This window comes from Phoenix dactylifera, chromosome 17 (assembly GCF_051530095.1).
Source record: "Phoenix dactylifera cultivar Ajwa chromosome 17, Ajwa_hap1_PhDact_Kaust_v1.1, whole genome shotgun sequence".
Classification (NCBI taxonomy): Eukaryota; Viridiplantae; Streptophyta; class Magnoliopsida; order Arecales; family Arecaceae; genus Phoenix; species Phoenix dactylifera.
This window is the reverse complement of record NC_143206.1, coordinates 14,028,651-14,046,854: the sequence shown is the minus strand read 5'-3', so window position 1 is coordinate 14,046,854 and position 18,204 is coordinate 14,028,651. Positions and strand designations below refer to the sequence as shown.

General features: G+C 35.3%; 1 protein-coding gene across 3 annotated transcripts; it reads right to left on the bottom strand.

The window, feature by feature from the left end:
• Positions 1–844: 844 nt before the first annotated feature.
• FU (kinase family with ARM repeat domain-containing protein) lies at positions 845–17,812 on the bottom strand. Of its 3 annotated transcripts, none has more exons than XM_008788015.5 (23): positions 17,703–17,812; positions 17,007–17,147; positions 16,822–16,896; positions 15,778–15,870; positions 15,598–15,672; positions 15,436–15,528; positions 12,909–12,972; positions 12,196–12,280; positions 10,730–10,802; positions 10,574–10,642; positions 10,387–10,467; positions 10,153–10,261; positions 9,926–10,072; positions 7,474–7,612; positions 5,468–5,639; positions 5,202–5,300; positions 4,574–5,104; positions 3,017–4,162; positions 2,709–2,942; positions 2,283–2,426; positions 2,083–2,163; positions 1,652–1,840; positions 845–1,360 (listed from the first exon to the last, which is right to left on the bottom strand). In XM_008788015.5, the coding sequence occupies exons 2-23, from the start codon at positions 17,094–17,096 to the stop codon at positions 1,100–1,102; spliced, it is 4,050 nt and encodes a 1,349-aa protein (XP_008786237.2). In that variant the 5' UTR covers positions 17,097–17,147; positions 17,703–17,812; the 3' UTR covers positions 845–1,099. The 3 variants fall into 3 exon arrangements, with proteins under 3 accessions (XP_008786237.2, XP_038973803.2, XP_088569960.2); XM_039117875.3 differs by having other exon boundaries at positions 17,007–17,139; positions 17,703–17,740; XM_088713834.2 differs by lacking the exon at positions 17,703–17,812 and having other exon boundaries at positions 17,020–17,150.
• Between the last annotated feature and the right edge of the window lie 392 nt (positions 17,813–18,204).

Below are 18,204 nucleotides of genomic sequence, written 5' to 3'. Positions count from 1 at the left end.
AGGTGATGTACCAGTTATCTGCATTGCGCTTGTGGTACATCTTGCTGCTGCATGGGCTGGTTGCATTGTATCTTATTTCACTGTACAATGGAGCAATGCGAATACGAGTTGAACAGTATGGAATAATTAAACCATAGACAATTTCTGTGGATCGTCCAGAAGCGTTTTCTTAGCATCCTTGATTGCATTAGTCACAGGCACACATGAAAGAAAACACCCATGGGTCAGAATGATATTTATACCAAGAGAAGTCCTCCAAAAGTCGAAATGGTATGCCTGTAAAATTCTGCACGATGGCTCAAATAGGCTAAGCAAAAGGGTAAGTGGCAGGCAGCAAAGCAAGCGAGCCAAACAGTCATGAATAATAAGCCATACACAGTGAGAACGGCTCAAATGTCCTGAAGTTTCTTCAATAAAAAACTATCAGCAGTTAGTAACAAGACAGACAGACATGAATAAGAGAGGAGACAGACTTGGAGAGGAAGAATAGTTACAGGAAACAGGCAGCAAATCCCCAAATATCTTTCAAAGAAAGGTTGAGAAATAGTAAGACAAATCAGGAAAAATATTAATAATATCTGCACTGTGGTAACTGACAAAGGAATGGTAAAAACAATGTGCAGTGCGACGCTTTGATCTTGAAACAATGTTGCTCACCAGTTCAAGATTTATATAAACTTATTTGACTACTATAGCATACATATGAGACGCTAAATAGATTCACAAACTGGCAGCATTCAGTGAATTTTACAAGCTTTCAAGTTCCTTTCAATATCAGGACATACACTTCAATCCAGGATTCTGGAGACAACGGTACATGCATTCACATGCAACAATCTTGATGTAAACCAATCATTCTTTTCTGACCATTATTAGGGAGCGTCTTCCATTATGTTGCACGTGTAAGTTTCATGCTTAATAACAGACAATACCATATACACAATTGTCAATAGTGGAACCAATGCAACAACATCTCTGTGATCCATGTTCTTGCATAAGAGCCTTAGATCCAGTATGGTACAAAATGTTGATTGAGAGTGGCAATAGTATGCGTGAGTATATTTACATTGTTAGGCAAGCAGATAGCCGTTACTACAATTTACTCATGGTCGCTATGTTTGGGGGTGGCTTTGCTCATAATAACTGAGGCATATTCAGCAATGGTTGAATCAGGCGACCGCTTTAGCTGAGCAAGGTGAGGGTATAACTCAGAAGAACGGAGGAAGCATCTGCAGATAGCATGGTCACACATTTTACGTAAAGCAAATAGAACGATCTTGAGAGGCGACTCATTGAGAGCATCCCCTCTGGTTGGGCTCAACACTACAGTGGAATAGTTGCTAACCAGCTTCAATAAAGCCTGAGAGAAACACGAGCAGCGAGTGAGAGAAGCTTGCTCGGCAGTGCAATAAGAAAATTATAACAGCTAGTCAGCTACTGAAATAGGTATTTTGCAGCCGAGCAATCATGTTGTGGCCCCAGGACAACCTTATAACTAGAGCACTATGACTAAGATGGTAATTATCAAAAACGCATACAAACCAGATCAACAGAACTATGTGACGGTTAGTAGATGATTAGTGAAACAACTTTTAAGATGTCACAAAAACCCAACACAATCAGGAAAAAGGAGCCACTACTAAGGACGAACCTGCATGGCACCTTGGGAGATGATGTCTTCACATAGAACATTAGAATTTCGCACAAGGTTACTGAGTGCACCAGCAGCATTGGCTTTGGTTTTATCTTCCTCAGGTGAGAGTAAAAGTTTTGTAAGCTGAGGTATGGATCTTCTGAGCTTTTCATATAGAACATCATTGTGGTATGCAGCATTTCCAACCTGGAAAGAAACAACAGTAAGCTAAATGTGACCAGATAACATTATGAGCATGTCCCCATTAAGAAAAAAAGTTAACAAAAAAAAAAATAAAGCATCAATTCTTGAGTTAGCATACAGTTAATATTGCCAGTTAAACCAATCTTAAAGAGTTTCTGAGGCATTTATGCCTTCTCTATGGTTTACTTTCAATAGACACAAGTTGTTTTTATTGACAGACAAAAGCAAATCTGACAGAAACTTACAGCAAAACATGCAAATTTTCGAGTTCGTTTGTCTGGGTCAGCACATCTATCAATAAGGAGATCAATGATGCTATGCCTTGCCTGGCAAAAAAAAACATAAGATATATCAACCACTACGAGACATTCCACATAATAAATCTTACATAATTTGTGAAAAATTATGTTAAGCACTGAGAAACAATCTACATAATAAATCTTACAAGTGAGATATAAAAATAGGGACTGTGACGGCACATATTTCCAATAGCACTGCAAGCTTTTGCACGGATATCAGCATCATCATTGATTAGGAAATCTTTCAGAAACTCTAGCAAGCCTGCCTTGTCGATGGGTTCATAAAAATCCTGTAACAATAAAACAAAAATCATTTTATTGACATTTTATTGATAGTGCAATATATATAAAGATTGTGAAAATCACCAGTGCCTTGTCAGTTATAAGCTCATAAGCATAAAATTAAGCTCATTGCCTTTGTTAATTTTTCCCTTCTTTATATGTCAAAAAGCTTTTACGAACCATGGCATAAGTAAGAAATTCAATAGCATTCCAGACCAGACAACTGAGTTGAATGGTTGGAAATAACATTTCTCTTGACAGATAACCATTACAAGAGCTTAAGTTTGGACCTTTGACATTCGAGCAAGATCAGAAATTGTCATTAGGAAGTCAAGAACAGCATCCTTTGGAACTGAACTGTCAAGCAGTTTTCTCACGTTGTTTGGATTTAGAAGACCTTCTCTAAGAAGCTGCAAAGCCAGTGGACGATAGCCCACCATTTTTGCAATGATAGCTACAGACCTTGTGATATCGTTCAAATCAATATAGTCCAGGCCCCTAAGAATGCGTGCTGGGAATCCAACCTGAAAGTCAAACATCTGTTAGAAAAAATGTTGACAAACAGTAAGTGTAACAACAGTGAAAGCTTTGAGATAACCTCCACAAGAATTTGAACATACTGAGGCAAATGTGCCTCGATTGCTTTTAACATTTCCTTATTATCCACTCCTATTCTCCCACCAGGTGACCCAACATTTAGAAGGAAACCACTGTTGATGGACGCAGATGTTGATGGCATGTTGGGAGAGTTCTGTACTGCAACAAAAGGAAATGCCAAAAGATCAACCACTGCATTTATTAGATCTCTAACCCCATTGTTTCCACCGCCAAGCCCTCTCCAGCTTTTTATTGCCTTAAGGTGTGCATCAGACATCAAGTCAGTTATGAGCTTGACATGTTCTCTCCTAAACAAGATCTCACGGAAAACACCACCACAGAGGCAATGAGACAAGGAAAAAAGTGTCCACACTACACCCATTGGTGATAAACCAACATGAAATTTTGCAGTATCATTTCCATCTGAGGCATCTTTCATAAGCCCATCAGCCAATAAATATATAAGAAGCTGTGGTATGCCATTTGAACATGCTTGCTCAATGGCTAGTGGTCCCCCCCACATTAGTCTTGTTTGTAGCAACCCAACACACCCATCCCTGAGGCCATGCCAATTTGACACCACCCCATTATAATTTGCTTGTGCTTCACTGTCACCTGATAACCAAAGTTTGAGGAGGGTACGCAGTGTTGCCATGGGAGGAAATAAAGCCAGAGCAGTTTCAGAAATAGAAGACTTTGAATGCCCCCCATTTTCAAGGGATAAAAGAAATGATAGTGCCAACATAGCTGATGCATTGTGTGGTTGAATGGAGCTTGTCACAGTATCATCAGATGAAGATAGGTGTGCAAGGACTGAAAGCCGTGCTCGCTGTTTTTTCTGGGAACTAGTAAGAATATTTGATGCCGAACATTTTCCATCTGACCTCAAACAATTAGCAATTGTTGCCAAGGCAAGGCAACAGTGTAGCACAAGGGCACGAGGATTGGATAATTTACATTTTTGGTTACGCGTTTCTCCTGACTCTTTGTTTAAGCATGACGCACAAAGAGATAATAAGGAAAACATATCTGATATAATGGTTCCATCTCCAGCCACATCTGTTTCATTAGCAGCAGTCAAAGAATTTGGCAAACCGCAAAGCACATTGCAGACTGAAGTATTTGATAGACAGATCCTTGACATAAGCTGAAAAGTAATGGATACAGAGAAATATGACAAAGGTCAAAATATTACAAAATTAAAAGCTTTCAATAGTCTACAACTTCAATTGACAATAACTTCACAGAGTTAAATGACAAAGTTTCTGCTTTCCAAGGTCTAAAATATTATAAAATATCCGCAGATCTCAAAAATACATAGTGGTCAGTCAAATATTTAGTACTACACAACAGATTTGTAGATAATATAAAACAGCACCGCATGTTGTAAATTCAGTGGTTTTGTACCTATATTGGTATATGACAAAGTGTGTGGTTACATGAATACAAAGATCAGGTATTTGTATAAGTCCAATTAAAATCCTTTTGGATGGGTGATTACAATTATGTAAATTCAAGGTATGTAATATAAAGAAATTAGAGAGAGAGAGAGAGGGACCTGAAGAGCAGCATGTAGTGCAGATTCTAGACCATTGTGAAAGCAATAATAAATAGCAAGCTGCACAGGCTTTGATTCAAGAAATAATTTTACAACCATCTCAATTATTTTGGCTGATTCTGTATCAATCCATAAACCTTGGTCATGTGTCTTGACATCAGACTGAGATAGAGGATGCTGCCGTGAATAAACTAATGGAAAGATATAGACTTGTCCTTTCACAGAAATAATCTCCAGTGCATTGGTTAGATACCAAATGGCTTTGCATGTTTCACATGCTGCTGGCACCATACTGGAAGTTCCTGACATTAGACTTGATCCTGAAGCTGCTAAACATTCAAGCAAGAGTTCAACAACTCCAGATGTTCTGGCATGATCAACTATCTGATGGAGAGTTTCGTCCACTGCTTTTGATCCCTCAGATGTCATGGATGTTTTAAGCCCCCAAACAACACGAGATAACATTACGGCAATGCATGCAGTGGACTCATAGTGGATCCTTCCAGAAGCATCTCTAATTGTGACTAAAATCTGCAGAATAAAGTTGCAACAAGAAAATATATAAACCAATGACCATAGATTTAATGATAATAGTGTAAACATCAGTTACTGGACAACACGAAGCGACCTGTGAATAAAGATCACTGAGAGCAATCCAGTGGCTACTATAAGAACTTCCAATCCCACTTCCACTATTATCCAGTAATTTTTTTAAAATGGAAAGACTCTGCAAGAATAAAAAGCAGTAGCATCCATCATAAATTGGTTAACATCTCCTTGTACATGGTTGTAAATAAATTGTCCTATATATACCAAAACCCATCATCATCATGGAATCAAAGAGACAACCATGAGAGTATCTGAGAGTCCTATTTAAACAGAGTTTAGAAAGACCTTCACTGCTAAACCATGAGCATCAGAAAGCTTCAGTTTGACAATGGTAGCTGTAAATTCAAGAAGAATGCATATCATTTCATCTAATGCTGCACAACTTTGATGTGCACCAGCAGCAAGCAAATTTGTAAGAATTCTGAATGACTGATTTACAGAATCAATATTCAGATCCCTGTAAAGATTTGAAAAGTCGATCAGAATTGATTAGTATGAAAAAGGCTAAGTAATATAGAGCACATAACAATAACTATAACCATCTAGTCTTTTCCAAACTATCTGAGGTAGGCTTTATGGATCCTCACTCAACAAGTCTTCAACATAATGAAGATATAATTATTAAAAAAAGGTAATCATTTGATAGAGAAAAGACCCTCTATGTAGGACAAAGACTCAGCAAGCAATTTGATAATATATTAATAATATAGAAAAAAAGATAAACGAATGGAAATGCATCAGTACCGTAAATAGACCGGTATGCTTTAAGGGTATGAAAAGAATTACTTTCAAATTTAATTTAAATTAACAATTAATTTTGGGTTATAGTTACTTTATCAAGAATTAAGATCATACCAACAGAAAAGAGCCAAATCACTTCTGATTTTAATTGAAATGTTAAGATCAAAAACTGACCACAAAATGGAATTTAAAAATTAAAAGCTTGAACAATGATCCTGCTTAGTCTTGGGAATCAAATGATGTAAATCAACCATCAATCATCAGATCTCCATATAGTATAGATTAGACTTTCAAATAAGATCTTGAAAAGAAAATTTAAAAATAGATTGGGATTACAATCACAATCATGGCGGAGAATTCTCTAAACTAGGAAAGAGAAAGTCAAAATTTTCTATCAACCCAAGCAAAAGAAAAGGGGGAATGTAAGAATTGGAACCCAATATAAATCATCTTTAATCTCTTGAGGATATTACCCCTTAGGCCTTTGACTTAAACTAAATATCGATTTTATCAAGTCAATCCAAAAATCAACCAAACTGGTGACGAGAAAAGGACACTTATATTTCTAATCGTGCCATGGCAACTTCATGCCAACATAACTTTGCGGAAACAAAAACCTGTTTGGTTCATCTAAGGCATCATGGATGATCCAGATAAATCAGACTTCCTAATCTTAAACATGAAACCTAAAATGTACGATTATGATTAGATTTCAAATTTTTTTAAAAAAAGCAGAAATATAGTATCTGAAATCTAAACCTAAAGATTCATCTTTCCTTAGATACGTCAAACCAAAACCTTGGCAAGAGATCCCTCATCTATATGCCTATGGCTAGTATGAGTAACTATGGTGAAACAAAGATCTTTTCTTTAGTAAAGCATTCGAACAATTTTTCACATGAATAAAAAGAATGATGAAAAAGTAGTTCGTCATAAGTAGCAATTGTTTTAAAAACATCATAAGTAGCATTCTTAGGTTTATTCAGGGCAAATTTAATCCCGAATCTCATAGGGTTTTGCAATATGTTCATATCTGACATCAAGAGCAATTATTTGCAGTTTCTAATGCATGTAAATTATGTAGTTATCTTAGGATCCATTTACACACTCTGAAACAATAAAACATTAATAGAGAAATTGCAGACATGTTTCTTCAGCATGAAACCATTATGCAGAGCTCAATTTATTGTTACTGCCTTAGAAGGACATGATGAAGCATCACAGAGAGAAGCACTGATCAATAGAAAATATTGCATTTCAGCAAAAGACCTGACAGGCCCATCACCAGGTGGTTCTAAAAAATTTCCTGTAAAGGATTGTATATGATCTCCAAGCAATGTTCAATTAAAAAAGTCCACTCACCACTTCAGCCAAACAAGGTAAATTCTGCTATGCCAGGACCGTCAACACAATCACTGTCAAAGCTGACTACAAATGTTGTCCACTAAATCATATCATGTTTATGCAAAATTCCAACTATTCCATTCCATGATTAATTAATAGTTCTGCTGGTAAGGTACGTAAAATCACATAAGAGACTATAGCTTTACCTGAAAGAACTAGAGGATCTGTTGGACCAACTTTTCAAGGGATGCAGAATAGCTGATATTGCTTCATTTTCTTGACCAATATAGTTTGCTCCTTTCACTGTACGTGAATTTTTTTCCAGCGTGTCTAAAATTTGGCAATCTGAAAGCAGGCAACAATGGTTAGATTGTCATAATATTATTAAATATGGCACAGATTTTTCATATAGAAACTTAATACTATTACCATATGCAGCTTAGTGCCATTTAGCAAGTAGGCTACATGTTTAAACATACATGTTTTCTCACTAAATTTACTCATCTAGATCAAATATAACTTGAAATAGCACCACTGGGTTTACTATCTTCTAAATATCTACCTTCAGCGTCTTAGAATACTGCTAAAGAAAATGCATCCATAAATTTGATAGCAGCACTAACATATTATACCATGATATGGTTGATGCAAGCTTGCAATTCTAGAAGCATTGTGGCATTATATTGATTTCAACAACTGGTAAGCAAAACCAAACAGCAAATATAGACATTAGTAGATTAGTTTTAGTTTCTGTTTTGAATTATATAATTCTTAAATGAAATGACGCAACCAAGGTCATTTTACCAGACCCAAGGCCAGCCATGTCTAAATTAATAGAAAAGGTGATAAGTAACTGAAGAAAAAAGTCAAGAGCGGTTTGAGAAAAAAAAATACTCTCAGGATATCAAATAAAAGTTAAACTTACGATCCAAGAAATATAACACAAACACATGCATGCAGTTTCATATTCTCATATATCAGCTTTAACTAGTTCATAGATTTAGGCAGATATTGCGAACCAAATGTTTTACCACAACCAAATACCATTATAAGCTGATTACAATCAAGCTTTTTCCTCCAAAAGAGGAGACAAATATTAGAAGCCAAATATCCTAATCGAAGTAAGAGAAACCGTGTTGGTCTGTGGGAGAGAAGAGGGTGGTAGATAGAATGAACAGTCGACTGCTATGGGAGAGAGAATCAGCTAGAATACAGCATCTCCTGGTCCCTTCCAACCATTAGAGGTATGTGCTTACTACAGACAGTGTGGATATTTTTTCCCCTTTTTCTACATAAAGGAACACTAGAATTAGTCCTGGTCAACTGGAATTTGTATTATCCGTAGGCGTATATAAATTATCAGAAGTCATATACAAGTCAGAAATAATTATAATGTTGGGCATGCCTAGGTTTTCAATAAAATTGTTAATATGCCATCAAAGACATACATGTAATTGGCGTTATTTAGCATGATAAGTTTAGGATGGACTCCTAGTCTTTTAACTTGTTATCCAACAAAGAACTGCTGAAGTAAAAGAGACGAGTATATCCACTACCAACTCCACATAGTTGCAATTTTGTGTACGCACCTTGAAGAATATATAAATGACCTCATTTGAAATTCTAATGCACATAAATCATGTAAAAGAGTCAGATACTCCTAATACTTGATCTTGGGCTCAAATTTTTTGCATTCCAGTCTGACTTTTATATTTTGTCCATCTTCAATGTTGTGACGGAGAATGCAAGTTTCCTTTTGTGAAACGAAGTATCTTGATAGTCCCAAATCTCTTAATCGGACATTGGCCAAGGAAATATATAAAAGTTGCAAACTGTTGTACGCCACTCATTTCCCTCATTAGGATCTTCATACACATAGAATAGGATACTTAAAGACTCAAAGGTGCGCTTCTAATAATTAAACCTATTGGACATGATCTTCATAACCATCTTCTATTGATAGTTATGAAAAGCTTAAATACTTGATATGTTTGAATTAGTCATCATTTTACGTTTTTGAGACATCATAGTGGCAATAAATATTTTAAAGAAAATAGTAAAACAAATTTTAAATTCAGCAATCTCTAAAGCTAACACTTTATGCTAGTTTTAGAGTGTTCACTTATATCAGATCATGCAATATCGCCATTATATGTTTTTATGTGACTCTAACAAATGCATGTGTAATTTGTTTTAGCTTTGAAAGAACAAAGTTATAAATTTATTTTTTTCCAGGTTAAATCAACCTTAAAGTGATGATATCTAGAAATGACAATAAGTTTCAATATAGTGAGAAACTTATATACAGTACCGGTATAAGGTGCATCTAAGGGCTCTAATAATGATATACTTGAACATTATCTAGTGTTGGCTGAGATATTGACACCAATCAATGAATTATCTTCTTCGATAAAAACAGTTTTTCTTTTATATAGAAAGCATTTATCAACCATAATATGTGACATTCCCAATTATTGAAACTTATCACCATATTAATGAATATACCCAGCATTCAGTTTTTTCGAGCTTCTTAATTGAGTAAAAGGTCAAAACACCAACAACTTTGCATGAACACAGACATACATAATCCCAAACACTAGCATGAAAAATTCAAGTTTTGTGCAACTAGCTTTTGATCATTGTGACAATATGTCCTACCTGATGGAAGAATGCCATCAAAAACCGGAACTGTTGAAGAAACTTGATGTTGATTGTCAAGTATTGGTGTAGACCCATCTACTTTACCATCATTTGAGAGATTTTGAATTTTGTCGCTCTCAAGATGAACAGGAGAATTGTTTTTACCTGTCACGGAGTATGTTATGGGTCTGAAGTCTGAAAAGTATGCAGCCTGAGAAAAAACAATGGGTGATTTAATATCAGACCTTCAGGATTGGCATTAGATGATTCAGTCGTTGAAGCAGGAATGTTGTTCCCCTCTCCTTTTGAGACAGCTTCAGATCCCCTAAATGCAGTAGCTGTTACACAAATTTCCTGAAATATAATTGGTAAAATTAATAGTTCTTTTATGAAGACATAAAGTCGGTTGTGCCATTGCGGGAAGGGCATCATGTTGGAGAGTTCAAATTCATTAAACTGAGAATAATAAGAAAACTAACCCTGGCCTCGAGCTCATCCATGTTTTCTTTGACAAATGGGTGTTCCAGTAATGCTGGCCAAGTAAGCCTATTTTGAGGCACCTAATTTTGATAATATATGTGACCAATGTAAACATTTGACATAATAAGTAGATAATGATCAATCAACAGCTTACTGTGGGCATGTAAATAAAACTTTGATTAGAACCTTATTAAGTAAACCCTTCAAGAAGCTTTTAAAATTTGGACTCATATTGTCTGGATATTTTACTGGATCCTGGCATATGGCACAAGAAATAAATATTAGATATCATGATTTACTTCCACATTAAAATGCAAATACAGGAATTGTAAGCAGGTATACCTTGACTATGTGGCGGATTAGTGCATACACTGAATTTGTATAAAATGGGGGCTGACCAACAAATAATTCATACCTGGCCATTTTCAATAAAAAATATTTTATTTCCATGAGTCGACACTACAGTACATAATGGAACAACGGTGACATGCCTATGCAACTCTGCTGGTAAGGCCCATAAATACTAGAAGTTAGAATTTACTTCATTTTTACCAAAAAGTTGGAAGTCATTACTTATCCACTCATTGCCCACAAGTCTTACCTAGCTATAAGGTAAGCTTAGCAAAATCAAACAGCTTATTATGACATTTCTTAGTAAAAAATTCCTCATGCCAACTCAGATCCAAAGTTGTTTTATTATGGCTAATCCAGCATATTGGCATAGATCAGAACGATCGAACCCAACGAGACCTACAATGGACCGTATTCGAGTTTAATCGCATAAAATGCAATGGGCCATGACTGTGCAATTTTTCCCATAAATATAGTCACCTTTCAGTTTTCATTCAATTTGTATCATGCGAAAACATTGTTTTTTAACAGATAATTGGACCAATCAAAATTAGCACTGGTACTGCTTATTTTGTTGTTCCTTTTTAATTGCTTATGAGGGCTTTCTTTGAAATTTGTTTTGCATCATTTTCATTTCATCTCAACTAAAATGCATGACTCCAATCTCTAGTAGCACTGCATCGAATGTTCCTTCCATTAGATGTTATGAATATGAAACAAACAGGTTTCAGGTGCAAATATTACTTGCCAGATAAACTTAGGAAAAAATGTGCATTTTGTTTTAGAATAATAATTTATATCTAACAAATAACTATTAAAAATGCAAAACAAGTCACACCTTTATAAAAATTTCCACCTAATGCCACCTCAATAACTAATGCATAACCTTAACTATTACATGATATTAAATAATGAAATGAATATTAATCCAAACTACAAACCCAGAAAAAAAAATTAGAATATGAGGGGAGCAAATATATATGCAACCAAAGAGTAAATATAAGAAAACAATAGAAAGGATAGTGAAGAAACATTAGAATGGGAGTGCAGGCATGTAACCTGCAACAGTTCATATTTGAAATGACTTTTGAATTATATACAATTTAAGATTGCATCCAGGAAAGCAGAATCAAACATTACTGGGTTACATTTGGATCCAGTTACCATTTTCAAATTCTTATTGGTTAATTTGCAATCTTCATAAATTCAATTGCCCAACAATGATATCACATAGATATGAAGTTCTAAGCAACATAGAAGCTTGTGCAATTAAAGAGGATCTGCATCCACATTGAATTTGGTTTGTAATGAATTGCAGGGCCTACTCAGAAATCCTTTTCATTGGTCAGAGACAAACTCTAAAATAGATGGTGTTGTACATGAAGTATAAAAAACAATAAAATTACAATGAACAAGAATTAAATAGAGAACATTTTTAGCAAAAATATTTCACATACAGAATAACTCCAAGAGACCACAAATCCGCTGTGTGATTGTAGGGCTGTTCCCGCACCAATTCTGGAGCCATGTACAAAGGTGTACCTACACATTCATAAGCATATATCAAGCAAGAAAAGTTAAAATTAACTTGTACATGCATGATGCAGATTATTAAAGGATTTTTTCCCTGAGAGAAAGGAGGGAGACCACCACTAGCTGGCCAGATCCAAATACTTGGACACACATCAGCCGAGACATGAACTCAGAACCTCTGCTTGTTCAGCAGAGAGGTGTGACCACTAGTGCAATGCCCAGCTTAAAGATTATTAAAGGCTTGATCATTCAATAATTGGTTAAGTAAAAGAGCTAACTTAGATCAATGTCCTCACTTAAGTTGCCATGACACCATCAAGGCCAACCAAATGCTCTTTTTCCTGTGATCATTTCAGGCCCAACTTTCAAACAACTAAACAAGAATACCAACTCATTCCGCTTATTGTGGCGGCCAATCATTTGAACTCATGTTACTTTAGCATCGCATAACCATATATTGGAGAACAGCACATAAATATCTACTAAACCTTGTTCTCCATGTAAATCATGTCAGTTTTCAACCCAAATTACTTGGACTAGCAGATGTCTGATGCTAAGGAGACGCATGCAAAATGAACTAAGAATATTCAATTCACCAGAAATTCAAAAGTGAATCATGAAATTATTAAAGGCTTACCTTTTATAGAGCGCAGAACTACAGTATTTGCTGACATGGCACGTGCAAATCCAAAATCACAAAGCTGTAAGAAAGAACGTAATAGTTATGATGGAACCAACTATCTATTGAGCCCAAGCAATATTCTTAAAACAAGAAGAAGAATAAAGAAAATAGAATTAAAATGTGTTCAGGTTAGCCTTCCTAGTTTAGCATCTCAAAAGAGAAAGATCAAGTTCATATACCATTTCCAGAAGTAGGTATTAATATATTCAAATCCAGGAACCATGACTAATGTAAACAAGTATCTTGTATGGCTATATCAAAGAGAAAAAGATTTGGGTGTCTTTTATAATAATACAGTCCAAGATGAAAATTACGTGTCAAAAGAAATGGGCCCAAAGGCAAACCAAATAAGTAGATTCGTACATATCACCTGGACTAGCTCAGTAGCAAGGAAGGACAATGATGCAGAAACTCAGGTTTCTAAACTTAGCTGCAATTTTTATTTCACTCCAAGGTCAAAGTTTCAGCAAGTTCAGTTCCAATTGGTCATTTAAACAAAGTCAAAAACTGTAAAAAACCGAAATATAAAAATCGAGGAAAGGAAAATCCAAAAGAGAAATTATAGCACAATATATCATTAGCAATAATCTAAGACGATTGAATCCACTAAGTATCAAGTCTACCAAGGGATCAGCTCAAGCATAAATCAATAAATAATTAAACTAATACATATGTAAAAAAAAAAACAAAAAATAAAAAATTTATTTGGAATGACATCAAATATTAAATATGAAATTGTATATAAAAAATCCACTATGACAAAGTATGGATAAGAATGAGTGCAATATCAGTGTTCATAATTAGGACATCCCATCTGCTTACACAAAAAAATACACATTCCCGCTGAAATTTGAAAAAAATTAAATGTTGGATTTTCAAATCACTATATAAATGTTACCCAAAGTATGGAGCTTTATCAAATGCAACAAAATTTGCTTGTACACAGGTTTATAAAGTTCAATAAAAGCTCGAAATTTTCAAATTTTTATTGACAAAATAAATCAAATTGATTTTTCTAATTTATAAAAAGATATATCTTCCCAAATTTAAAATTACATAAAAAGTAAGCAATCTCAAGAAGAAATACTGCCATGGAAATAATTTCAAAAAAGTTATGTTACCCTAGAATGTCTTGTAACCCCAGATTTACATGTTAGAGATATCAAAACTCACAAACTCAAGTTTTATCTTGCACAAAATTGCTTTTGAGAGGACAGATCTGCAATCCAAATTTAAGATTGCATTCTTGCAACTCCAAAAATAACAAAAAGAATTAAGGAATAACCTCAAAGTAAGGCTGTTAGCCTTATACATTTCAGTTCATTTAGAACCAATTGATACTCTAGAAGTAGGAATAACTTATGGCTGAACTGATCTGATTCAGTTGAAACTTAAAATCATCGCAAAAATTAAAGCCTGTAGTCAATACTGTAAATCAAACAGGCACAATTTCAAGATATCAGAATAATCTCCAAATTCAAAAACAAACTTACCAAGAAATTGCTGCAAAATCTGAAGGATGTGCAGCTCGGATATTTGACATATCTTTTTCAAGTACATGATTATATGAAATAAATGTTGATTTTCGATAGAACAGAAGTCCCAAGAAGTATATTATTAGTCTTGGAAATTTCAAATGAAAATTCAGAACTACCAAAACACACATGAAGTGAGTGTCTTAAATGTTGCCCATTTTTCTATGGATGTAGTAGTTAGAGACCACCGAACTAAGATGGTGTAGGCACGTACATGAGGATCTGAAGAAGAATTGCTGAGATGAAAGACCTTTTTTTTTTTGGAAAGAAAGACTAAATCTGTGTTTAAGTATCAAAAAGAGAAAAGCAAGGACTGAAGTAACTTGGCAGAAAATGCAAGGAAATACATGGAGAAACTGGAAATTACAATGTGTCTGTGCATGTGCATGTGAGGTGTGTATCTTACAGAAACAGATGGTGAGAAAGAATATGTAGAAAGCCAACCAAAAATAGTCCAGTATAAGCTTGTTAAGCAATTATGGTTATGGATGTTATGATGACATTGCTAAGAATGCATATCGCTGTTGGCAATAATGTGTGCATTGAGTTCTTATGAAAGCAACAAAATTAGTCAAAGCGTTTCACAAGCTTGCCCTATTTACTTACCATGCATGAAAAGAAATAGGACAAGATGCAACATCTAGATCTTATCACAATGCATAAATAGCAAAAGAATTGAGAGGAACCCGTTGACATTGGTGTAAGAAAACTCAAAAGAGTGTAAGAAACGATAGAGAACTAAATTAAGCAAACACTACCATGTTGCAACATATTATCCACCCAGAAAATATATCTATGATGACAACAATTACTCAGAAAGGTAACAGAAGTACTATGAAAGCTATTCTGGCTAATAAGGTTTAGCTATCTAGGACAATGATATTTTCATAAGCATCAATGACAAGAATATTTGTATTTTCAAAAATCAGAAAAAGGGAAAAGACCACCTTAACAACAGATCCTGCCCCAATGAGGATATTTTGGGGTTTCATATCCCGATGGATAATACGATTGGAATGTAAGTAATGTAAAGCTCTAACCTGGGAAAAAAAAACAGAGAATATTACATGGAGAAACCCAAGTGTTCATAGAAAAGCTATGACATGTACCAGTTGTTTAGCTATTGCTTGAACTTGTTCTTCTGGGAGGCACTTATCATCCTCAAGAACTTCAAATAGTTCTCCCTGGAAAAGCAAATGCAACAGGTGATAAAACTGACTAGGTATTGCAATTCCTGGTACTAGGAAAACATGAGAGAACATGGACATATTGACACTAAATATCAATACCTGAGCAAATTCTGTAACGACACAAAATTCTTGAGGGGTTTCAAATGCATCAAGCATTTCAATTATATTTCCATGTTTCAACTTCCTGAGGATCTATTCAATTCCACAAAATGGAAAGAAGAAGATGTTAGCTTCCAAGACATGACAATAAGAAAATAACTTATAGCAGACACTTAGAAGAGGGTATTACAAACCGTGCCACCAAAATTATTGCTTTATAACCTTTCAGCAAACTGTGATGATCGAAAAACACTTAATTGCTAATCAAAGCTTCAGATGCTTTAACCTTGAAAGAACTAAGCGCTACCTATGAGCACAATTTATAAACTAGGTACTGCTATTGAGTACCATCTACAGTCAGCTAATGTTTTTTCATAAGTTATAGAATTTGCAGATGTAAAAAACTAAGTGTATAATCTAAAAAGAGGCATGAGATTTTACAGAATTGTCCTCCATTATCAACTTGCAATAAAGTAACATGAACACCAAGAATAATTGTTGCAATGAGAGTGAGCTGATGGAACAAAGGATTTGGTGTACTTTTTCTAATGGAATGCTGAAACTATTTTGATTTCTACAACTTCCAGGTGTAGAATAAGAGTTCAGAGGTCCATACTGGGCCTATATATACTTGTTTAGTACACAAAACAGAAAAAAGAGTTAGTAAACTATACTAGCTAAGGACAAGAGATTACAATAATTGCCTTTAGGGGATATCATAATAATTGACTGCATGAAACCACAAGTCACCTTATCCAAGTTAGTAACAGCAGCTTAACTACCATCACATTATTTCCTTTACAGTGCACCACCTTACCGGCAATTAAGGAAGCCCACTACCTTTCAAGCATTTGGCAAATTACCAAACAACCTTACCTCTATTAAGAAAGGAAATACCAGACAAAGACAAGCAAGAAAGAAGAAAAGTAGCTAGGCGAAAACAAAAGTGGTGGTACGTAAACAGAGAATTTGATAGACAACAGGACCTATGGGAAAATAACATGTTCTAACACAAGAATATAAGAGGACTCGTTTCATCAGTACCTCAATTTCCTGTCTTAAATTATGAATGTCCTTTTCACTCTTCCCATGTTTAAGAATAAACTTCAATGCAACAGTCTGGAACAAAAAAATTATGACAGATTCCACCATCAGCATCTGGTATTCATCCTACAGAGAATTAATTGCAACCCAGAAATTAGCGTTCACAGGCTTCAATAGGCACAAACCTGTCTTGTATACCTGCGTCGTCCCTTGTACACCTTCCCAAAAGAACCTTCACCAACCAGCTCTATCACATGGTAATCCTCTACCCCCATCTCTCGATCTATCGATCAATGAGGCACTTGCAGCTCAAAAAAACTGTACACCTTCAATGTAAACCAGAATCAAACCAAGAAGTCATAACCTTGCAAAGTGCATCTCATTAACTACATTCTCGCTTAAATGTCATGTCAAATATAGTTTTAAAATTAGACACTAATAAATAACTATCACATTAGATTCTTTTCTACCAGATAGAATAACGCTAAATTGAAAGTTAAACTTATAAATCACTAGTTTAACAGCTAAAAAATGAGATCTAAAAGAGGAGCGAAGAATCTTTAAATTGGAAAAGATTTTTGATTCCCACGTGGGAAAACTAGGGTTTTAAAACCAGATCCATTTCCAAGAGGATAGGGTTCCTCTCAAGCAGCTTCTCGGACCCCGAAGCGAGGATCTTTAGAGAATAAAAGAGCCGATACTGGAACCCTAGAGACTGATTTCTTCCCCCAATAGCCGAGCCAGATCGAACACTGGCACCAAAAATTTCCCGAAATTTAAGAAGGAAAGCTCGAGATCGGGGGGCAAAAGTTACACAAACACATCTGAAGTAAAGAACCGGAAAGATTATACGCTAGAACCGGAAAGAAGAGCGAGCTTACCTTACTCGGCTCTCTCACGCGCTCTCCAGGGCTCGGCCTCGATCGCACTCCTCCGGTGCTTTTAAATTTTTCCCCGCCCAGGGGTCGGATTCGGGTCGGGCATTATGTGGATCCGGATCTGCCGTATAACATTTAACATATAATTTAAATAACCACTGTAACATTTTGTCGTATACGCACAATTAGTAAAACTTAAATAATTGTCATTATTTAATTATATTATAAACTATTTTTATGCAGCAGAAACAACCGACCTTTTCATTGTCTGGCCATGTTATATACATAAAGATAATCAAATAATTTCATTTTTTGCCATCGTTGCCCATTTCTTTATGTTATAAATGCTAAAAATGGAGTGCACATCGAGCGAGGCCTGCCTGTTGCTCGATCCAACTTGCCTTTCAAATGAGTTGGTTTGAGTAGCTATTAGGACGGCACTTGATCATGGGCTTGAAGAATATGGCGTGCCCTACCTCAAGCTTAACCTTGGGCACCAATTTGT